We start from the raw sequence: 21969 nt of genomic DNA, 5'->3' as shown, positions 1-21969 counted from the left end.
TAGCCGTCTGAAAGAGACCTAATGTGAGCTGATGACAGGTTTGAGAGGTAGATTTACATTCTCCTCTGGCACTTTTCATGCAAATGAAACCCAAGCTGAGTACCCCAACAAGGGAGTGATTTAACAGGAAAGTGTTTGGTTAGCTGAGAAGTCTTTACATTATTCACAATCTTTTACATGAGTTGGTGCTTAAACTGGAGCTGTAAATGTTAGTCAATCAGTTGATCACAGTCATCCCTCATTTTTTATAATTTCTGAAGCAAAAGAGCTAAACCTTCAGGGGTTTTAGTTCCTTCGATGGAAGAATTACATTCACATCAATTAGTCCATATATATTCAATTTAGTTGCAATAAAACAAGCTGGAGCTGGTGAGAAAAATGATCAATATTGCTGTTGGTGCCATGTTAATAACTAAATCAATTACTTTCATGCTGTACATGATATTTAAAGTAACATCATGCGTGTTTATTGGTATTGCTCGGCGCAAACAACCCTCTTTTTGTCCAATTCTGTGCCAAGAAGATGAGACACAGGAGACAAACCACACCTTTCTGGTCCAGACTGATCAATTCACACACAGTGATCGAATGTCATTGTAAACACTGACTTGTTTATCACTGTCATTCAAGTCAGTAGTCATGCAGGGAAGTTCCTGTTTAGAGGGAAGATCAGGGGCTTCGTAGAGTCACTAAAGCACCATTAAAACTATTCAATATCGTGTAGAGATTGGTAGAAATAAGGCCACTAGTACTACTACTAAGTTACTTTTAGCACAAGTGCTCACCACAGTGGTTAAGTCTGCTTATTTGACTGGGCAGAGTTTTTACAACAGACGCTCTGATGAAACCTCAAATGGAATTTGACAGTACTACTACATTTTCAATTGCCAAGCAAATGTGTTAACCCAATAACCAAAAAATAAGAAGCACAGTGGTGAAATAGTTAGCAGACAATCGCATAAAAACGGTTCAGTTTGGGCCTTTTTTTGTTGTGATTTTGAGTTTGCATGTGGTTGGTTTCTGCTGATTATTCCAGCTTGATCCCACAGCCCAGAGCCATGCATGGTGAGTTAATTGGTGATCTTGAATTGACTTTATGGATCTGAAAGTGTGTGGTTGTCTGTCTCTATGATAAACTGGCAACTCCTCCAGGGTGTACCCCTGCCTCTCCTCCTGTGACAGCTCAGATAATACCTGCTTCCACAACCCATAAGCAGTGTAGAAAACCTATATATTATTTATATATTTGCCTACATTTAGATGCATAGTGTGAAAATGTAATAATCTCTTCTTGCAACACAGCAGTGACAGGGAGACAGGGGATCTTTGTCAGCCCTAGAAATCTTATTGACAGTTAGCATAGCCTTATTCTCTGTCTTACTTTGTTCCTCTAAAACAAAGGCAGCAGTGTGCACACATTCAGATTTGACAGCCCTCTGACACTTATGTAACAGAGACGTCTCGTCTAACCTGCTTTCTCGTCCTCGTCTTGCCGGTCCGGAGCTTGATGTATCTCGCTATCAGCTCATTTCGACCTGGAGAAACCAGAAAATGAAGAGCAATGTAGATAAAAACCAACAAGAAGTATAAATTTCTGCAGTCTGAACACTTATCTGTAGAATTTGGTTGCTTCTGATTTTAGTTTTTCAACAATCAAACACAAACATGCTTATTAAAAAATAGATTTGAATTTAGGTTTTGGCAAAAACCAAACACTCAGATCAATCACAAGCAAAAAAAAAAAAAAAAAAAGTAGCAGTTTATAATTAAAACTACCTCTTTAGGAAACACACACTTCCCCGGGCTTTCTTTAATTTATTTTTTTTATAGTGGGGTGGATTGGAGATTTCTGTACTTCACACAGTTGTTCAAATCTATCCTCTGTATCTGCATAATTACTGAAGAATACGTGCCACTGTTTAATAAATGCAGCTAATACTCTTAAAAACCACGGTATTGTACTTCTGAAAATAGAAAAATTTATGAAAATGTCAATCTGATGGATGTATACCTAAATTCATAGATAAGAATAAAATAACTTATGGTTGTAACTCTAAATATAAGAGTATGTGTACCTCCTAAACAAACCCCATCCAGTTTTTCTATGGCAACATCGTATGACATTAGCATGAATAAAGAAAACTCACAGCGGCAGCACCAAGGCCTTTAAAATTAATCTAATTCAATCTCATTCTCTTCAAAGCCTCATGCTTTGAAAGGAAACAGGCCTGGCTGTTCATACTATTACAGAAAATAATGGCAACTGAATACATTGGGCTTAAAACAGTGCTGCTCTGACTAAATTATAATTGAAGCATAGCTTTGTAGAGATTTCCAATTAACAACAGCCCCAAACATTCTTCTGCCCTCAGCTCTGCTCTAATTGCTGTCGCAATGCACATGACCCCTGCTTAGCCCTTTCATATGGTAATAACATGCCGCCAACCAAAACTATTACACAAATTATAGGTAAGGAGGCACTCTAATTATGTGTCCAGCTGTAACTAACCAATGCCATGGATTTGCTGTAGTTCTCTATGAAATTCAACGAACCCTCAATATAATGAAACATTTTTCTACCTTCCTTTCTTCAATTAAAGGTCTTACTTTTGTTATGACACAATAGACCGCAGCATTCTGCAGATGTGCTAATCAGCCGTATCTAAGCGAATTAGGGAGGGAAGCCAATTTGTTAAGAGCAACGCACAGGAGGCTTCAAAATGTGATGGCGCACAAGTGTCAATCTTAGAGGTTTAAAGTTGAGACAAAGCCACATCGTGAAGGTTAGTGAAAGATATTTTTCTACCTATCTGTAATGACAAAGCGAAAGTCTTATTTTGAAAGGCATCAACAATTAAGTAACAATAATAACAATTAATTCATTTGGAAAGTTTGAATTACAAGACTAAGAATGACTAACTGGTTTTACAAATTAATTAATTTATGCTTGATACAGAAGATCTTTTTTTTTTTTTTTTTTAAATCACAACTTCACACAACTAATTTAAAAGTTTTGTTCTGTTGTCTTGTATTGCCATTTCATTTCCATATCTTAATATTTAATATGGTTCTTTAACTTGTTGCTATCATTCTTTCTATCACGGAGCAACTGTGACGATGTGATTTTCTCTGAGAATAATTAAGTAGTCTGATTCTGATTGATTAAAAACGTCTTAGATAAAATATTTTGTGATTTTTTTTAAAAACCATTTTGGCTAAAAAGAAAACTAATTAAATCATTTAACAACTGCTTTTGCTATAGTTTAATATGTAATAATAGACTAATCACTAATGTTTTAGCTCCACCATTTAGTTATCAATTATTATCAATCATACCTTTTTAAACTAAAAGTTTATATATATATATATATATATGAATTAATCGGAAGTTGAAATGAATGACTAAAACTGGCTTATCATATAGCATTGTATAGCCTCTTGAATAATACAGTAAGAGACCCAGCTTTGTAAGTTTAAATAGAAAGAAAAACATACTATTCAGCAACCAGAGCTCTTTAACACTTTAAAATACCCATCTCTGTGCCACACCTTCACATTTTGGTGCAAAGAGAAGCTTGTGATGTCAACCTGTAGTTTGTTGCTTGACCCTGAAGTTCTTTTCACACTGAACACTTTTGCAGCAGAGGCCCAAATAACCCTTGCTGTGTGACCTCACTCTACACATTAACAACATCTAGGGATTTACACATCCATCGTGTCTATCCAGTGTGCCTGCTGTGTAAACTTTATCAGATAAAGCAGGGACCTGCACTATTTTCAATAATTCACGCACTGTGGCAGCACAACATGACAATACAGGCATTCATGCAAACTCCTGATTCCCAGATCAAAGCACACAAATGACCAGCTGAAAGCTTGCTTACTGTTGAATTATTCATTCTTTTCACCAGGCTGGAAAAAAAGCTCAGTGGGCCCTGGCTAGTCTGCGTTCTTTTTTTTTTTTCTTGCTTGTGTTTGTGCTGCAAAACAATTGTTTACAAAAAAAAAAAAAAAAAAAAAAAAAAAAAAAAAAGTGACCCGTCCACATTTAGGACTAAAAACATTTTGGATGCAGCTCTGCTTTCATGCCTGAATTTCACCAGGTGCAATATTTTCCACAAAATAAAGAAAAAATGCTTTCCACAGGAGAAAAAAAGACTAATGTTTGAAGCAAATTAAAATTTGTGGGGTTTTTAGGTTGAGGATATGCTGATCCAATAATTTACAGCACTAACATTGATTTGGTAAATCCACTTTACAAAGCTAATAAACTGTTTAACTGAAGTCCTGTTATGTTAATTTAATTTGCACTGAGTTCACATGCATTAAGGGAAGTAAAGGCAATAAAGACTCCCTCTTGATTCTTCTGCTTTCAAGCACCCATCTCCAATGGGCACTGTTAATTTACATACACAGGTTAGAAAATGTAATACTTAAAACATCTGCTTACATTTCTTTTATGCCAGATTTGAAGATAAACAATAAATTTTATTTAAGATGTGAACCTTGTAGTTATTGTGTAGGATTTTCTTTTTTTTTAGTTTTTAAATCAGCCTAATGATTTTACAAATATTATTGATAGGACTCTGGAAATACCCAGAGGTGGAGATCTTTTTGTCTGTATGGATTCCTGTCTTTTTGTTCTTAGCATTATGAGTTTTGAGAGTGAGCCTCTAAGGCTTAAGTAAAGGCCTTGTAGCAAAGATGCGAGAGGGCTAAGGAAATTAACTCTTTATGGGGTGTTTCTGTCAATCAAAGTAAAAAAGCAGAATGGCAAAAGGATTAAATATTTATAGCATTACCCCTGAGCAGATTTGTTCTGTTCAGCAGCTGGAGCCCTAAAACTGGTCAGAGTGAACCTTCCCTCTGAATCTGAATGACTCTGGAGGATCTGACACATATGAATGGCACTCCAGCAGAAGCCCCACAAAGAGATGGCGGCTCAACTTTCTCTGGATCGTCCCCAAGTAGCTGATTCCTCGTTCCGTCAGAAATCCAATTTGGCGCTCAGCAACCTTTCTCCAAGAACCTTCGGATAGACTCCCTCTTTTGTGAATAACAATGGGGTGCATTATCACAGTCCACTACGAACCAACCTCAGAAAAAGCAATAAAACTGCCACTTTTTAAATCAACATTTAAAGACTTAAACTTTACAACCGTAATAACAGTAATTGTGGTTAAAATGAATGAGCCCAGAATTATTTGTGAAACTAAAACTTAAATTCTGCCCTGATATATTGTTGTTTGTCTTTCATTTAATGTATTAACTTTACAGAAAACTAAAAAAAAAATTTTTTTTATTTGTGAAAATGTTTAACTCAGTTGCATACCAGTTACAGTTCTGGCCAAAAAGATATGAAATTTACTATTTTTCAGTAGAAGAAATCATATAACCAAATTCCCTTATATTTAATATTTTAAATAATTATTTAAACTGTTGTATGGTCGAATGTTAAAACCAATCACATGACGAATATAGCAGTTTAAGAAACTGAACACACTTCATAAAGCACTGTCCTCTGTGTCTCACTAGATTAGCTCTGATTAGCTTTAGAAAGAGTGAGCTTTGACACAGGCAAACATATTGATATGCCATTATCTGAGGTTGATATCTGTGGGGTTAATGAAACCAGTGTCTTGACATTTAAAGAAAGGTCCACAACGAGCTCGACCATCAAAGACACAAACACTAAGATTCTGGCCGATAACGTCTTGTTATCTTCACTATTAACTCTAGCCAAAAGCAGTTATGTCCTGTACTAATAAAGTTGTGCTTCTGTGTGTGTGTGTGTGTGTGTGTGTGTGTGTGTGTGTGTGTGTGTGTAAAATTGAGAATAACAGATTTCGAGCATTAGTCAGATCAAATGTAAGAGCTGGAAGAGGCACTATGTGGCTTTTTGTTACATTATTTCATAGAAAAAAATAATAAAAATCGATTCCCTCCTTCAGCCTTTTGATACAAAGTGCCTCATAGAAGAACATGAATGAATTTGTATATGCACATTTCAGGCTTTGCATTCTTTTATCCCACTGAACAAAGCAGTATTTACAGACACTTCTAGAATGTCATTCACAGCACTTGAAATCCAAACATCATATTTAAAAATGAAAGTCTATAGAAAAGCTTGAGTTCTAAAGGAACAGACAATAAAAACCGGTCTTGCTGCTTCAGAGAGCTGGATACTGGTGGATCACCAACACTTAAGTGACATCTGCACATGTCCAAAGTATCTCAACCTTATCTCTTACTTTGCCTCCAAACTGCTCAAGCTGAGCTTTCCTTCTGACTATAAATGCATAATTAATTTACCAAAACAGTGGCAAGTTAATTTCCTGTCAAGTGACTGGAGTGGTGAACTGACCAATTGTTTGAAGAATATTTGAAAAGCTTTTCTTCAAATCGTAAGGTTAAAGGAATTAGGATTATTGATATAAATGCAATGCAGAATGAGATGCAGACCTAATTTAAGGAGTAAGACAGTTCCTCAGCTAAAATTCATTTTTCAACTAACATTTGTCTTTAACCCATCCTATCAAACCAAACCAAAAAAAAAAAATCCTTATGTCTAAACATAGTAGAATTCCACGTGATAAATGTTCAGTGGCAATCATAAGTACAGCAGTGCTGAATCTTCACTGGCAAATAAACATGAAGGTTTGTCATTGAATATATTACCATAACCTTTATTAACCTGTGTAACAAAAATACCAAGCTAATTTTAGTAATGGCATATTAAACATTTTTACCTGGCTCGATTGCAACCTCCCGAGGAGCAAGAACAATAGTTTACAGCTCTTTGTGAGTTTTTTCCCCTTCCTCTTTTTAAAAGCTTTCATTTCCTGTAACAGCACTTTCCCCCCTCTCTCATGCAGGCACAACCACAGTCACATCTGGCCCAGCACTTTGCCATGAAACAGCGGCGGGCTTGGCAGAGAAGCAGTCGGCAGACTGCCCACATGTGTGTGACTTCTACCACTCGACTGTCTGTGTTTAGCTAGGCCTTGACCAGGCAGCCTCACAGAACAGAAGGCAACACACAGTACTGACCAGCACATTACGAAGCTACATTAATAACATAGATTAAGGCTGTAAATTAGCAGAGGCCATATTAATAACACTGAAATCATCTCTCAGTGGATCTGTACGCACTTTTTCTTGTTGGACAATTATTTAAGATGCTTCACAGCTTTTGAAAGGTAGACTTAGCGCAAGAACAACTAGTTGATCAGCAATAAACCGAACACAGAATTACTAATCAATAGCATCTGTTGACAGCTTTTAATTGTCTCATAATTACTGTTTACATTAGCGGTTGGTGAAATAAGACATCTGGTAAAATCTTGTACCTTTTGTGAAAAAGGCTTGGGCGTATTTGACCAAATGATTAATGAATGAAAATAATTAGCTGCACTAACTGCATCATTCAATGCACCTCTTATTACTGACAAGCTATAAATCTTTCCATTAGCTTTTTGGATTAGTTAGTTATTTAGACTTCTACGCAGTCGTGTTTGTTTCCTTATGTGCACGTGTGTGCGCCTGTGTCGTGAGCCAACACAAAGGCCCCAGATTTCCTGTCATCTGTGATAGATGACTCAAGGGTCTCAGGCAGACATTAGCATCATAATAGACTAAACCAACAATATGAAGGCATTCGTCCCAGGTTTTGGGAATAGTAGGCAGGGGCAGGAAGCCTTTTACTTGAAATATCAATGGGAAACCACAGCTTGCCAACTGAAGGAGAACCTGAGACTTCAAAGAATAATTGACAGTGCCCTTTTTGCAGGGGAAACAGCATGCTATCAGTTTAGCATTATGTTAGCCCTTAGCGAGAGGTCAAAGACTAGGCACACAACCTCTGCGATAAATAATCTCAAAGGAACAAAAATCACACGCAACTGTTATGGCGAGAACACAATACGTCAGTTATGTAAGCTTAAACAATTACAACTAAATATAAAATGCCTGCAGCTGGCCAGACCTGGCAGGTGTTTCCTGAGGAAAGTGTTGCACCAACATTTACAAGTTTATTCCTGTCCATTTGATAACAATCCAGGTCACAGCTCTGCTGCAGTCGAGCCTTTTCAGCTATGAAGTCTCTTGTAGAAGACAGAAGATAATATCAGCTCATCATAACATCTGACTCCAGTCCACCAGCTGCTTGTACAAGTGCTTTCCCTCCCTGCATTGTTAGGCTCTCAGACTGGCAGTGCGAGTCCATAAGAAAGACTTCAAGGCCAGACACTGCATGCGTGACGCCACAATGATCGCAAACACTACTGCCATTCTCTGTGACACAATAGAAATCTCTCCTCCTCCTACACACTCGCACTGTCTCACAAACACAAACCATCCCAGTGCCTGTGGGCGAAAATGGAAAGCTTTAAGCTTCATCTTCTCATAAACTGACACTCCATGTATGCGTTTTATTTACTCACTAATTATGTAACAGGAAGTACACTGCACACAAATAAAAGGTTTTATTGTTGTAGTATACGCAATGTATTTTTGTTATGCTCTGGATTTGAACTTGTTTGAAATTAACACTTTCTTGATCCAGTGGAAGGCGATTATTATGGCAGTCTCTTAACATACTATAATTTACACATAGCAGTCTCTAAATTCTCTCATAAAACTCTCACAGGCTTTTTCAGTGCTGGCCTCACATGAACACGGGTGTTCCACCCATATTCACAGGAAACAACTCAATTCAGTCTGCATTTAGACAAGAAAAGCAGGGATGTAAAAATAAGAAAGCCTACAATTAAGAGCAATTCATTTACTTCAAAGCCTGACAATTTCTAAACTGACAGAGAGGCAAAACACTGAGTGGGTTTTCTATTTTATGTGACTTTATATAGTTTGATATGACCATTTGTTACACACTGAGGCACTGCTGAGAGTCTTAGTTCTTAAATGTGTGTGCTAATTTGAAATGGACTGAACCACCACTCACAACCACTAGCACTTTATATAGCCTCTGTAGGAATTATATCTCACTTATCTTAACTGCACTACTGTATAGCTCTGTGTAAATAATCATTCTGTACATTTGATAATTTTTAATCCTACAACTGTTTACAACTTGCATAGTTCCCATTTCTGTATAGCTGTATATCTCAGATTTCTGTAAAGTTATTTATTTCATATTCTGTATAGTTTTTCATATTTATATCCTGTTCATAGCCTGTACATAGCTTGTACTCACTACAGCCTGTGCATACTTATAGTTATAGAATATTCACAACATACTTCATACCGTGTACATTATAACATACCATAATAGACCCATTTCTGTAATATACTCACATATCTATATTATTGCTAATATATATTGTAATATATCTATATCACTAAAGCACTTCTGGATGGATGTAAACTGCATTTCGTTGCCCTGTACCTGTGCAATGACAGTAAAGTTGAATTCTATTCTATTTTACAGAAAAGGTGAATGACGTCTTGACTGGTTAAGAAAGTGTAAATGTACTTTGTGAGTAAATACAAAGGTTACAGACAGACAGACAGATACACACATATATATTTACATAACTGTAAATTCTTTCACCAAATCTTGCAGTGCAAATTTTTCATAAAGTTGGAAAAATAAAATTGAGCTAATGTGTAATTTCTTTTCACCATTGTTGCTGTGTGAGAATATTAGGAGTATAGACTAAACTATTGGTCTGAAGCTGATCAAGTTCTGCCCGTGTGTGAGGAAAGTCGAGCAGGTCATACTATTATATTAGTGGACCTTCACTGCATTTGTGTTTTTTTCCTACTGAGCTGGTGAGTGAGGTGTATCTGGAAGTCCTGTAGCTCTATGTACTCTGTATGTTTGTTTGGCTTTTGGAAAAACCACAAATTCAATAAATGTAAAATTTCCCCTCTGCTTTGCCATCACACAGACCTTTCCTGCAGATTCCTGATCTGAAGTGGATTAGATGATCTTATCTTTGCACCATCCATCATGACTGTGGAATTTTACATTGATAACTAAAGAAGTCTGTAAAGAGTTTCTTAGCTTGAAAAACAGCATCTTGGTTTTAAAAGTTGCATACTGCCCTTCTTCAGCAGAGCCACACTCAAACTGTAGATGGAATAGAGTGATTTCAATTGCCAATAAACAACAACAAAAATCCTCCTCCCAGCCTGAACTAAAATACAATGTTCATATTAAACTTCTGCCATATTTGTGTTTACTCACTTAAGTCAAGTCTAGTCAATCACAGGCAGCTGTTCATGCTTTTAGTTTGACACTGGGGTGATTATTGACAGCAAGTCTTAGCATCCTAACGTACGGCATAACAACATGGTATGCAGGGTGCTCAGCTGCAGACAGGAAAGTACTGCAGAGGGTCATCAACACAGCCCAGAAGATCACTGGCTGCTCTCTGCCCAGCCTGGAGGTCACTGCAAACTCTCAGTACCTCAGCAGAGCTGGCAATATCATCAATGACCACTCTCACCCCAGCAAAGAACTGTTTGAACTATTACGGTCAGGCCGACGGTACAGGTCACATAAAACCAGGACAAACAGATTCAGGGATAGCTTCTTTCCCAGAGCTATCACCGTAGTAAATAAGCACAAAAACAATTGAACCTATTCCATACCGTCACTGTCATTATATTATGCTGCTATTCATACTGTCATCATATTAATGCTGCTATCCTGTATATATTGTACATACTATTGTTTGAGTACTTACGATTGTTTTTTTTGTACTTTTTATATTTTACATTTATATTTATTATTGAAACTTGCACCAAGGGAGTGGCACTCCAATTTCGTTGTACTCTGTACAATGACAATAAAGGCTATTCTATTCTATTCTATTCTATTCTATGTTAATAAGATGTCCTGGGTAATAACCAGCCAGCAGCTCACCTTTGCCCACAAAGTCAAAGCTGTATGTTGTTTCTTAAGCAACTTAAAGTTTTATTTCAAGTGCAGCTGACAAACCTTTTTTCTTTTATTGCATCTTGACTACGCTTCATGCAATCAATTGGGAATCGGTATGATCAACTGGCTGAGCACCAGTGATGACAAAGGGGAAAAAACAGAGCCCTTGATCCCCACCAAAGGCTTAGTTATGTTAGGTTATGCTCACTGTTGTTGTCATGCAAAAGAGTTACTACTGCTTCTCACGCACATCCCAATTTCTGTAACCTACTGTGTAACACATGAAAACTAGAATGACTGAAAGTACAAACCTGTGGCAGTTTTGTCTCTTTTGACACATTTACACTGCATCAGTGAGGGAACATAAGATTTCTAGAGACTGGTATGGATGAGACTTCAACTCTGTAGAAAAGGGCACCATTGCGTTTGAAAGATGTGCTTCCTGTTAACTACCTCTTCTTCAAATTTAAATTCAAATTCAAATTTTATTTGTCACGTACACAGTCATACACAGTACGATATGCAGTGAAATGCTTAGACAACTGCTCGTGACCTAAATAAAAAAAGAAAAGGCTATGAATAAGATAGGAAATACATATGAAAATTAAAAAGGGTGAATTTAACTGGGAAGGAATAAAATAAAATATAAAAATTAAAGTTAAAAATGAAATAACTGTACAACACAAATTAGAGTGAAGGGTAAATTTAACTGGGAAAGAATAAGATAAAATATATAAATTAAAGTTAAAAAATAAAATAACTGTACAACAAAATACACAGTATAGAACTATATAAGAATGTATGAAGAAATATAAATATATATATATATATATATACACACACAATAACAGCAGCTGTACAAGTATTAACTGGAAATGAAGAAATAATGTCCAGTGTTGTGCAATCCACATTTGTAAGTGTCTTGTGCAGTGCAAATATGCTTAAAGTGATGAAGTGATGAAGTGAAAACAATGTCCAGAATGTCCAGTGTGTATAAGACCTATATGTGTGGGTCAGTACTGTGTGGTGGTGTGATTGAGAGACCGTATCGCCTGCGGGAAGAAGCTCCTCCTCAGTCTCTCTGTGTTGGTCTTCAGGGAGCGGAATCGCTTTCCTGACCTCAACAGAGAGAACAGTCTGTTGTTGGGATGGCTGAGGTCCTTCTGTTGATATTGTAGGGGTATATGTCTGTCGAAGCACCAGTGCCACCCCCGACACACACAAGTTAGGAGTGTTGGTGAATGGTTTGAAGGGTATAAAAATGATATGAATCAGTATCCCCACGCTACGGTGTTCTAGTTATGAGAATTTAGAGCAACTGAAGATCTACGGGAGGTTTGGGGCTAACATGTTAGCTGTCTCAGCCAACAACTGAGTGAATATCTATTTGAAGAACGGCGCTAAGTTGCTTCAGCAGATCACCAGAGACTTGTAGAATCAATGCTCTGGGGGTGACCTCACCGTTTTCTTTTTTCCCCCCATTTGGTCTGTCACCTTTCTGTACATCAAAATTAATTTGAGTCCGTTTCCACTGCACCTTATTCTCATCGGTACTTTTCTCACACTAGCCAAGCATAAAATCTTTATGTGAAATTTCAAGTAAACTGGATTCAGGTTATTTCCTGAATTTCAAACTGACCCGACCGAGGTTTAAAAATCCAGTCACGAAAATTAAGTTCTCACTATAATGCAGTGTTCAACTGTAATTAACAGCTCTTTAAAAATCCATTTTTCTCTGGACACCAAAAGAAATCAATACTTAACTTCAAATGACCTTATTGAGCTAGATAAAAGGCTTTATTGCAGGGGCTGGGTCAGGAGCAGTTGAGTTAATGTGTTAGCTGAGCAGTGGGGGATTAAAGGTGAGGTGTTCTCTCAAAATCTTACAAGACATCACAAAGCAGCAGGTCACTAACCTGAGCCTTCCTGGAGACACTGAGGGGATTACAGCAGCCAACCTCTGCTGAACTGTGCCTGCATTCAGAGGAAAAGACAGCCTCTTTATCACTCAGCAGGTCCAGCCCATTCTATTTCCTCTCTCCTTGCTCTGCGCCTTTCAAACAAGGCCAGAGCTGAAACCTGCTAGTCCCAACTCTGTGCAATATACTCACAGGGGACCAATTTGCACAGCTAGCCCTTGTCTGAATCACTCTATCAATTAGGATCCACTGTGTTTATCATCACATACATTATTGTAGAGGCTGGCCTGGTCATTGTGTTGAGGTCTGCCTCTCGGGAGAGGGAAAGGGATGAAATAAATGACCAGGGAGTAAAGCCACAGTTGGATAGGCTGCTGGACTAATCTGAGAGGACGGCTGTAATTATGAGTCTCCCGAGGAACTGGCTGTGTGGCAAGTCCAATGTGTGAACACGGTGCTAACAGTCAGGAAGGTACACTGCCCCCCTTCTCCACAACAAAGTAAGACGCTGAGTCAAATCAATATTTTCAATCTCTCAGGATCAATTCAGCATCTGAGCACAAAGGAAGACATGTTGGCTGTGGCCAATATGTATAAATGAAAAGTCAAACTTTGTGGTCATGATGGGCTCTTATATCTCACCTTCTTTGTAATCATGAAGACAAGCTGAGAGAATTTTGACTCAAAGTTATAATTTATCCGAGGTTTAAAGTGAAATGGTTTAAATACAAAATAGGTACTGAAAATAACACAGAGAGGCACCGGCTGATAAGTATGCTCTTATGTCACATTACAAGGTTTATCCATATATGATATTAGAGTCAGGTCGCAACATAACATCATTAAGTGTGATAATTTCATGGATATAGCTGCTGTCTTCTTTTGTTTCCAGGGATGCTGCTCAGTGTTGAGAGACCTTTCTCCATTTCACTAACAGCAAAGAAAGAGATGACAGTCTGTGTTAGCACTGGAGTGTAGTCCCTGCGCGCTGGATGAGAGCATAACAGTGGCATTCAGATTCCATTCATATGTTGATTACACAAAATGGTCCTATCAGTATGAGATGATCTCATCAGAATAAAAGTGTTTCATCAATGGGATAAGATGTAGTCAGCACGAAACATTATTTTTTTCTTTAGGAGCACACTAAAAAAGTGACACTGCATCTTTAAGAAGCCCAGAGTCTCACTGTGTTTTAGTCAAACAAAGGCAGCCAATTGGGAACATGCAACCTGAAACCAGAAGCCTGGCTCAGAGGGCCTCACACAGACCTCAGAGCAGGGACACACCCCATGTACTCCTGATTCAGGCAGGCACTGAGCCACAGCCTAATCTAACCATTCAGTGCAAACACTTCCAAACATAGGGAAAATTAAAAACAGCCTCATGAATCTGTTGGTTAAGTCTCTTTCTGATGCAGATATGGGCAAACATGAATGTGCACAAATCTGAAATGTTTGGGGTTTTTGTTTAAGGTGATAAAATACACTTTGATCATTAAAACATTGGAGTGAGGTGTACAAAAATGCCTTTCAAAGTGTTTCTTTTTCCGTGCTTGCATGCCTTGCAATTGTTCATTGCATACATGAATATATCAAATAGGCCAAAAACTAACTTAAAAAAAATGCACTCTCTGGCTTTGAAAGCCCGCTCTTCTACACAAAACCCCTCTCAGTAACATCTCCTCAGTCTCCTTGGCATCAGCGCTGCTTATACCTACATTTTCTTATTCACCTCAGCGTGGGCTAAGCACCCCTGTGAGGCACGAACCCCCTAACCACAGGAGGCTGTGAGCAGGAGACGGTAATCTCACGCAAGTCACAACACGTTATGCTCGGTCACCGCAACACGGACACGACTGTGAGCTGATATCTACCCTCCGAAAAAAAACTTACAAAAAATAAAAAATAAAATAAAATAAAATCCACTTCAAAATCAATTTTGCTGCTCAGCAACAGAGTAGCTCTAGATGTGGGTCCAATTTTAGCCCGATTCTCATTAACTGCATTCTCGGAGTCACCGAAACATGCATACATGCGATGCAGACGTGTAGGAAAATCTAAAATTTTCAGTGAAATAATCAGAATCGTCAGTTATCTGGATGTTCCTGCTGGCTCTCGTCCATACACTTGTTTGACTAGTCCGCTGTTCACAATAGACCCATCCTGTTCAGAGTGCAAAACAACATGTGCAATCACCAAAAGGCTTACTGAAAGAGACAACAGAAAAATGGCTTGAATTACAAAAGACAACTGCTGTGTGTGTCATTAAGGAATAAATAATGCATGTGCCCAAACTAAAGAGGCAGACCTTTCATACCCCAAATATGATGCTTTTGGAACCAGTAAAGCCAACAACCCATACAGATCAATCATATAAAACTGCTTTCACAGGCTAGTCTCTTAATGACGGCTTGTTACACACCACAGCTAAATGGCAACATTTTGGAGATTCACACTACTCATGAGTTTCTCTCACATGTTCTCTTTGTTTCTTTATTCTTCAGCTGTTGTCACACATGACCTTGAGAAAAAGGCAGGAGAATCAGCGCAGGGCAATATCACAAGTTGTTCCCTATCACATGAAGCACTCAGCATGAGACAGTTCACATCAGTTCCAGATATATACTCTGTCTGGTTTAGGCACGAATCGGCACAATCAGATATCATCTGCGCTTTTTGCTATGGAGCTGGTAGGATAAGGCCATTTAATGCCTGACCTGACTTTGTCACACATTTGGATTCTCACATACACCTGCTCCTAGTGACTCCTGACAAGTGACTCCTAGCTAGAGATGGCACGATACCACTTTTTTATGTCCGATACCGATATCATAAATTTGGATATCTGCCGATACCGATATGAATCCGATATAGTGTTTTTTAATCAACAAAACTGTTTTTTAAAATATCTTGCTGCATTTTGCAAGTCTGCAAGTTCATACTCAAGTTTAAAACAACAACTACACTAAAGCTATTCTGTTATACCTGTATACAAAAAAAATATTTCATAGTTCAGCAATACTGATCAATCTAATAAACTTAGACCTACACCATCCTCCCTATTCTGGTATTTTAAAGAGTACTTAGCGTAAATATTAAGCAACCTAACTAATAGGGTTCCAACTCCCAGCAACAACAAAATTAAATAAATAAAAAATAGGGAACCACCCCTCACGCGCCACCTCATGATGCTTAATCGACGTAATCAACCTTAATTTGATGCAGTGTGAAAAAAAATGCACAGAAATCAATTATTTTTCAAGAAATATTAAATAGATTCAACATCTTTCTTCAACAAAATTGCAGACTGCACAGATGGTACCTTCCCAAAGTAAAAAGTACTATAGCTTACTAGGGTATATATATTAGACTTAATAGTCACTATATACAGTAATTGACTTCTATTCATTTTACATCAAATTAAAACTTTGGCTGTCAGATAATTATTTATTAAAAGCTAGACATTTTAAATGAGAATAAGAAAGAAAAGTATGTCTTTGTGCCCCCTTTTCCCAGTTAATGCCCTATCGGCCCCCCTGGCTAAACTTTGCTAGATCCGCCCCTGCACAGTTACCAGCGTCAGCTACGTAGAAAAAGATCCTGGTGTAGAAATTAATATTAAATAAATTCTAACAACAGCTTATCAAGCTTAAACGTGCTGCTGTTGTTCAGCCGCTGGTTTCCTCTTTCTGGCGCAAAGTGGACCAAAAACAAACGAGAGACAGACTCGCGACAGAAAAGCCGATCAGCTGATTTAAGCAGTTTCACGATTGAAGTAGCAGCCGGAGAGCGAGAGGCAGTCGCTTGTTAAGCTTAACGTGGGAATGCTTTACAAACATTCAGAGATGGACTTACACACTTGCTTTACTTCTCTCGGGGATAACTTTGTCGGAGATGAAATGCCAGGTTGCTAGCGAAGCTCCAAATGCTATCCAGACCACCGACAGGTCCTGCATGCCACAGCTGCTCTATCACGTGATGCATACGTTCTGAGGCGAGTTACGGCGTGTTGCAAGTTTTGTGAGGTGCTTTCGTGATATTTAATGGATCGGATTACATTTTTTATTTTTCTCCGATATCCGATCCAGTAATTTAGGTCAGTATCGGACCGATACCGATACGTAATATCGGATCGGTCCATCTCTACTCCTAGCCACTCGTTTCTTCTTTTAGATTAGCTGAATTATCAATAGAAACGATTGTTTCTGACTGTAAGCTCAGAAAAAACTGCTGAGTGGAAGAGTGTTTTCCTTCTTTGACAAATCGAGCTGCTTCATGTTAGGTTTTCCTCCTTTTACTGGGTCAGTCTAAAATATATGACTACTTAGTGAACCATGATGAATAAATAACCAGTTTATAAAAATCTGACGTTAAAAAAACCCTTAAATCTTCTTGAAACTCAAAATGACTTCTTCCTTCCATAATCATACCTGCATCAATACTATTTACACTTTCAATAGTTTCTCCTTTTGAGAGAGACATAAAAAATTGGACTTTTTCACTGTCGTGTGTGAAAACACAGTAGTCTTACACTGACAATGGCAAGGGAACAAATGAGGGATTATTCTGGAGGTGTGTGATGCCTCTCCTGCAATGAAGTTCCTCACACTCCATTCTGAGTGAATGCAGGTGACTCAGGGAGCCTGAGCTGATCCCAGAATTCCTCATTATCCGCCCAGCAGGGAGGATCAGGTCCGCTCGCTCTGTCTCAGAGCATGCTCGGCCCGATGAGACGAGCCCCAGAGGAGCACAGCGCTGGGCCATCGAGGGCAAGCCAGGTCTGCTCATTATATCTAACTCATCCTTGGCATCCCTGCAAACCAAGTGCCACTTAGTTCCCACAGGAGGAGTCTGGGCTGGATCACTGACGAGATGTCAGAGCAAACAGTAGAATGGTAATAGGAAAAGCTTTACATCAACTAACACATGCAGATGGAGGCACCGTGTCCTGCAGCCCACCTACAGTGAGAACATTACAACGTATGGTTTTTGGTCATTTACAGACTGTGTTTGCTATTTTTAGAAAAATAAATAATGGTATTATTGCTGCTACTGTTTATCAAAACCAGCAAGACGCAATAATACAAGCATAGGGAGTAGTCCAAATCTCCAAGGTAAGTAATTAAGTCTCCATCAAAAAGCCTTTAAGCTATAACAATGTATTCAACTGTGAAGGACCAGTAATAATATAAATATATATATTTAGGTGTTGTACAGCCTACAAGTAGAGTATGTATTTGCATATTTATTTGTCAGTAGGTAGAATAAAATTCAGGTCTTTATTTTTTTTTTTCCCCAAACAGTAACTGAGAAAAATTCACCATTGTCATTTAGCTTGCTGGGTAGTGCAAATACATAACTCAATGAATAAACATACAATTTGAGTGAAGCGTGTTGTTTCATTTATCAACTCTATTTCTGGGGTAAATGAATGCAGCCTAGCACAGCAGGTGAATTACACAAGTATAGAGTCGTAAGCCTTTGGGTAAGGGCCAATGCCCTCCATTTCCCTTTGTTGTTAAAAATATTTGCCAAAGTCTGAAGACATGGCAAATGCCGGCGATGCAGCCTATGCAGATGTAGCATCTCCTGTTGCTGCCACAATTAGCCACTGAGAATAGGCACAGTGCCAGCCAACACTAGTTTCAGCACATCCGAAACACTTCAGGTAAACATCACAATAAGCTAGGAAGCAGAAATTAGAAATTGTTTTGTACCGCAACACAGTTGCTATAGAGACTGTTGCTAATTAACTACACTCTACCCCAAGATAACAAAGGGCTTAAGGGCACTCGGGGCAGCTCCTCTTGTGATGAGCTCTGTGCATGGAACACTATGCCATCCCCAGGGATTCTCAACTACAAAATACCTGTCTCCTTGTAGCCAGCTTTCATCCAAGATGCCATGAGAGCATTTGTGTAGAGCCTGTCTGCGTTTCTCTTGGTCTTCGACAGCATCATATTAGCCTCTCCCCTTTTAAAAGACAAATCACTGGACGTTTAACACGAATCAATCCCTAGCAGCAGCACAGAGGACCGCTTCATTGGTCACTTGTCTTTGATGGTATTCCAAAAGGGCGTACTCTTAGCAAAGACTATAAATGGAAAATCTGAGGAATTTTGCACAAAAATTACATTCAAAGGTATAACATTCAAACTCAGCAGTTTGGATTTTGATTGCTTCCTCTCAGTTGACTTCTCTAGATACAAAAAAACTTTTTTTCCCCCAAAACAACAGCACATGCCATACACCTCTACACCACAGTGAGCAGGACAGGTGTACAGTGTGTACTGATCCTGCCACAGGTAAAGGTGTGGATCGCAGGACTTGATAAGGTCCTGGGGAATAATGACATAATTTAAACCAGAAGTGGTAGCAGTCCACACACAGCTGCCATGGTTGGGTTCCTTCAGAGTTAATAATAGTTTCACAGTTCTATCATTAAACAATGAATTGCAAAACAAACAAGGCATGGGTAACACCTGACCTGTTGATTTGGCAACGAGCTGCACTATCCATTGTTGGTTAGCTGTACAGCTAATGGTAGAAATGACTGTTTAGTTACATACATCCAAAAGGTTTTGAGCATTGCTAACATCAGTTCATTCATAAAACTGGACATGTGTTGCACGAATCCATGCCTCGATCCATATCAAATTTTGGATTCTTCCTTTCCCCATTTTCCACCTCGCCAACAAGATCCATGAAAATCAGTTTTTGCACAATCGTGCTTAAAAAAAAAAAAGCCACACAGCAAACAGAAACATTACCTCATAGACCCTTAATGAGCTCTTCTTTTTCATTAAGCTTTCACCCAGAATGCTTCTTAGAGAGCTCTGGAGTGGGACCAAGTGTACTCAGGCCTAGTCTTCAAAACTTCCCGACCGTAATTATACAGTCATTGTGAAAAATGCCCATTAACCTCAAATAATATATTACCAATCACTTCACCTGGACTACTGTCACTGTGTGTGTTCTTTCTCTTCTATGGATGTATGAGAGAGTTCATTTGGCTTAGGCTCACTACACCCAAACCCTGCTACGGTGGGTAAAATATTTGTTGCCTGAATTACTCATGACATTCTTATCTAAATAAACATGCTTGTAAACACAAAGGAAAACATTACGGCCATGTCCATACAGGGTACAATAAATAGGTCTGTAATAAGTCTGTACAGAGGTTAGCGATTAGCTTAAGAAGAAAACAATCCTCCGTTCGAAACTACTGGCCAGTCGGGGCTTTTTTGTGTAGAGTCCACATGTTCTGCCTGTGTCATCGTGTTTTTATTTCTTACAGGTACTCCGGCTTCCTTTCACAAGTGGGTAAGTACAGTGCTGTTAAAAGTATTTGTTGTCTTAGGTTTTACATAATTGATCTTTCAGCCTACTTCACTTTGTCTGAAAGGTTCTATTTAAGTGATTTCTTGATTCATCTGGCCTGGCATTTATCAAAGATAATTTATGATTTAACATGGGGGGGGGGGCAATTACTCCCTCCCCCCACATAGGACCAGGTAGATTTCTCTCTTTTTTCTCTCTTTTTTGTCTAAAAAAATAATAAATAATAATTGAAAACTTCATTTTGTCCAATATTACATTTTGTTTGATGATCAGAAATGTATGGCTAATATGCAAAAAATCAGAATGGCAAACGCTTTTTCATGGCACTGTGTACATTTGAGGATGAACTGTTGTCTGCGTTCCCCCTGCAGTAGACTTGATCAGGGTGTACCCTACCTGTCACACCCCATGACAGCTAGGACAGCCGTGAATTGGATAAGCGGGCAAGAAAATGAATGACTGGTAAATAAAGACAATTATTGTGACAGGCATTACTATATAACCATTACTGATCCTTGACTGATTTGGAAAAGTCAACAATAGCCTTTCCTATACATATCCTATACATAGATTCTTTCTTGGGTGGCCCGCAAGGAATCCATATTAACAGACAAACAAGAATAACTGTTAACTTTTTTTTTTATTATTATTTCATGTTCAAAAGATCTCCATCCATGATCAACATAATAGTGGACAATCTGTTACTCTCATTTTAAAAACTTCAAACCTCGCTAACCTGCTAGCCTCATGTTTCATGCTTTAACCACCAGCTGGTTCACCCGCACTCGCTCGTGCACGCACGCCCACGCTGCAAATCGAAGTCTGTGGGAAACACTAAAGATTGTTATGAAAGTAATGAACTCCTGCAACCTATTCAAATTAAAACTATTTTCTTTTTTGTCTTTAAGTGAAACCCACAGTGGTTTTAGGAAAGTCACATTGGCATTAAAAAGCAGCAACACATTGAAGGGCTGAAGAACAAGCATTGCCACTTGAGAAAGCACCAGTACAAAAGACCAGCAGCAGTGTGCTCCCCAGTGAAATCGGCAGAAAGATATCACCAACATCATATTTTTCAGGTACTGCATCTTCAATTATTAAAAAAATGAAAACATTTTCCCCCAAAACTGAACAGAAGCATTTAGCTCCTTTTTTGCTACAATTCTGCAACATTATCATGCAGTAGTAGCCGTCCCTGCCAAACCTTTTCAGCATCTACACATGAAAATCATTTTACTTCTGTGACAAACAGTTCTCATTTCAGTTAGACCAGGGCACAGCCCAAACACTCAGCTGCTGACGAGCCATCTGTAACCAGATATGGAGCACATCTGGCAGGCCCAACCGCTATTCAACCCTGCAGTCGCTTCTTCAGCAGATTTTAAGGTGGGTTCAACACCACAATAGCAAAACATTTGTTTGGATTTGTTGCTGGGGTTTCGTAATCTATCTTAGACAATAGCCTTGTTGGGAAATGTAAAAAGAAAACATGCTATGGGCAGCGGCGTTTTGCGACGGTTTGTGGTAAATCCATACCAGTGCAAATAATTTTATTAATTGGCACAACTTACATATAAGATTTTGTAATTAAGCATTTGACACAGGAAATGAAAATTAAAAATTAAAACTTGTCAAAAAGAAGAAATCAAAAATACCACAATCTGAAGACATTTCAGAAAAACATTTTTATAATACTGAGAATGTCAACTGAATCGAAAAGAGGCTTACACTTAGCATTGCTCATTTATAACTCTAGAAAAATAATTTTTCATGCTTTAATCCACAGCAGAGGGGCAGCTTCTCT

General features: G+C 38.4%; 1 protein-coding gene across 6 annotated transcripts in view; it reads right to left on the bottom strand.

Moving 5' to 3' along the window:
* tead1b (TEA domain family member 1b) overlaps window positions 1-21969 on the bottom strand; it is a 51898-nt gene that overhangs the window by 12773 nt on the left and 17156 nt on the right. For all 6 annotated transcript variants that reach the window (XM_086287760.1, XM_086287764.1, XM_086287769.1 and 3 more), the window contains exon 4: window positions 1471-1535. In XM_086287760.1, the coding sequence (XP_086143886.1) occupies window positions 1471-1535 (65 nt within the window). The remainder of the gene's footprint in view (window positions 1-1470; window positions 1536-21969) is intronic.

Source organism: Aulonocara sp. 'chitande type north' Nkhata Bay, linkage group LG1 (assembly GCF_057382095.1).
Source record: "Aulonocara sp. 'chitande type north' Nkhata Bay isolate Kocher_YH1m ecotype deep benthic linkage group LG1, A_spYH_male_GT1.1, whole genome shotgun sequence".
Taxonomy (NCBI): domain Eukaryota; kingdom Metazoa; phylum Chordata; class Actinopteri; order Cichliformes; family Cichlidae; genus Aulonocara; species Aulonocara sp. 'chitande type north' Nkhata Bay.
The sequence above is the reverse complement of the archived record's forward strand: the minus strand, read 5'-3'. Positions and strand labels throughout refer to the sequence as shown.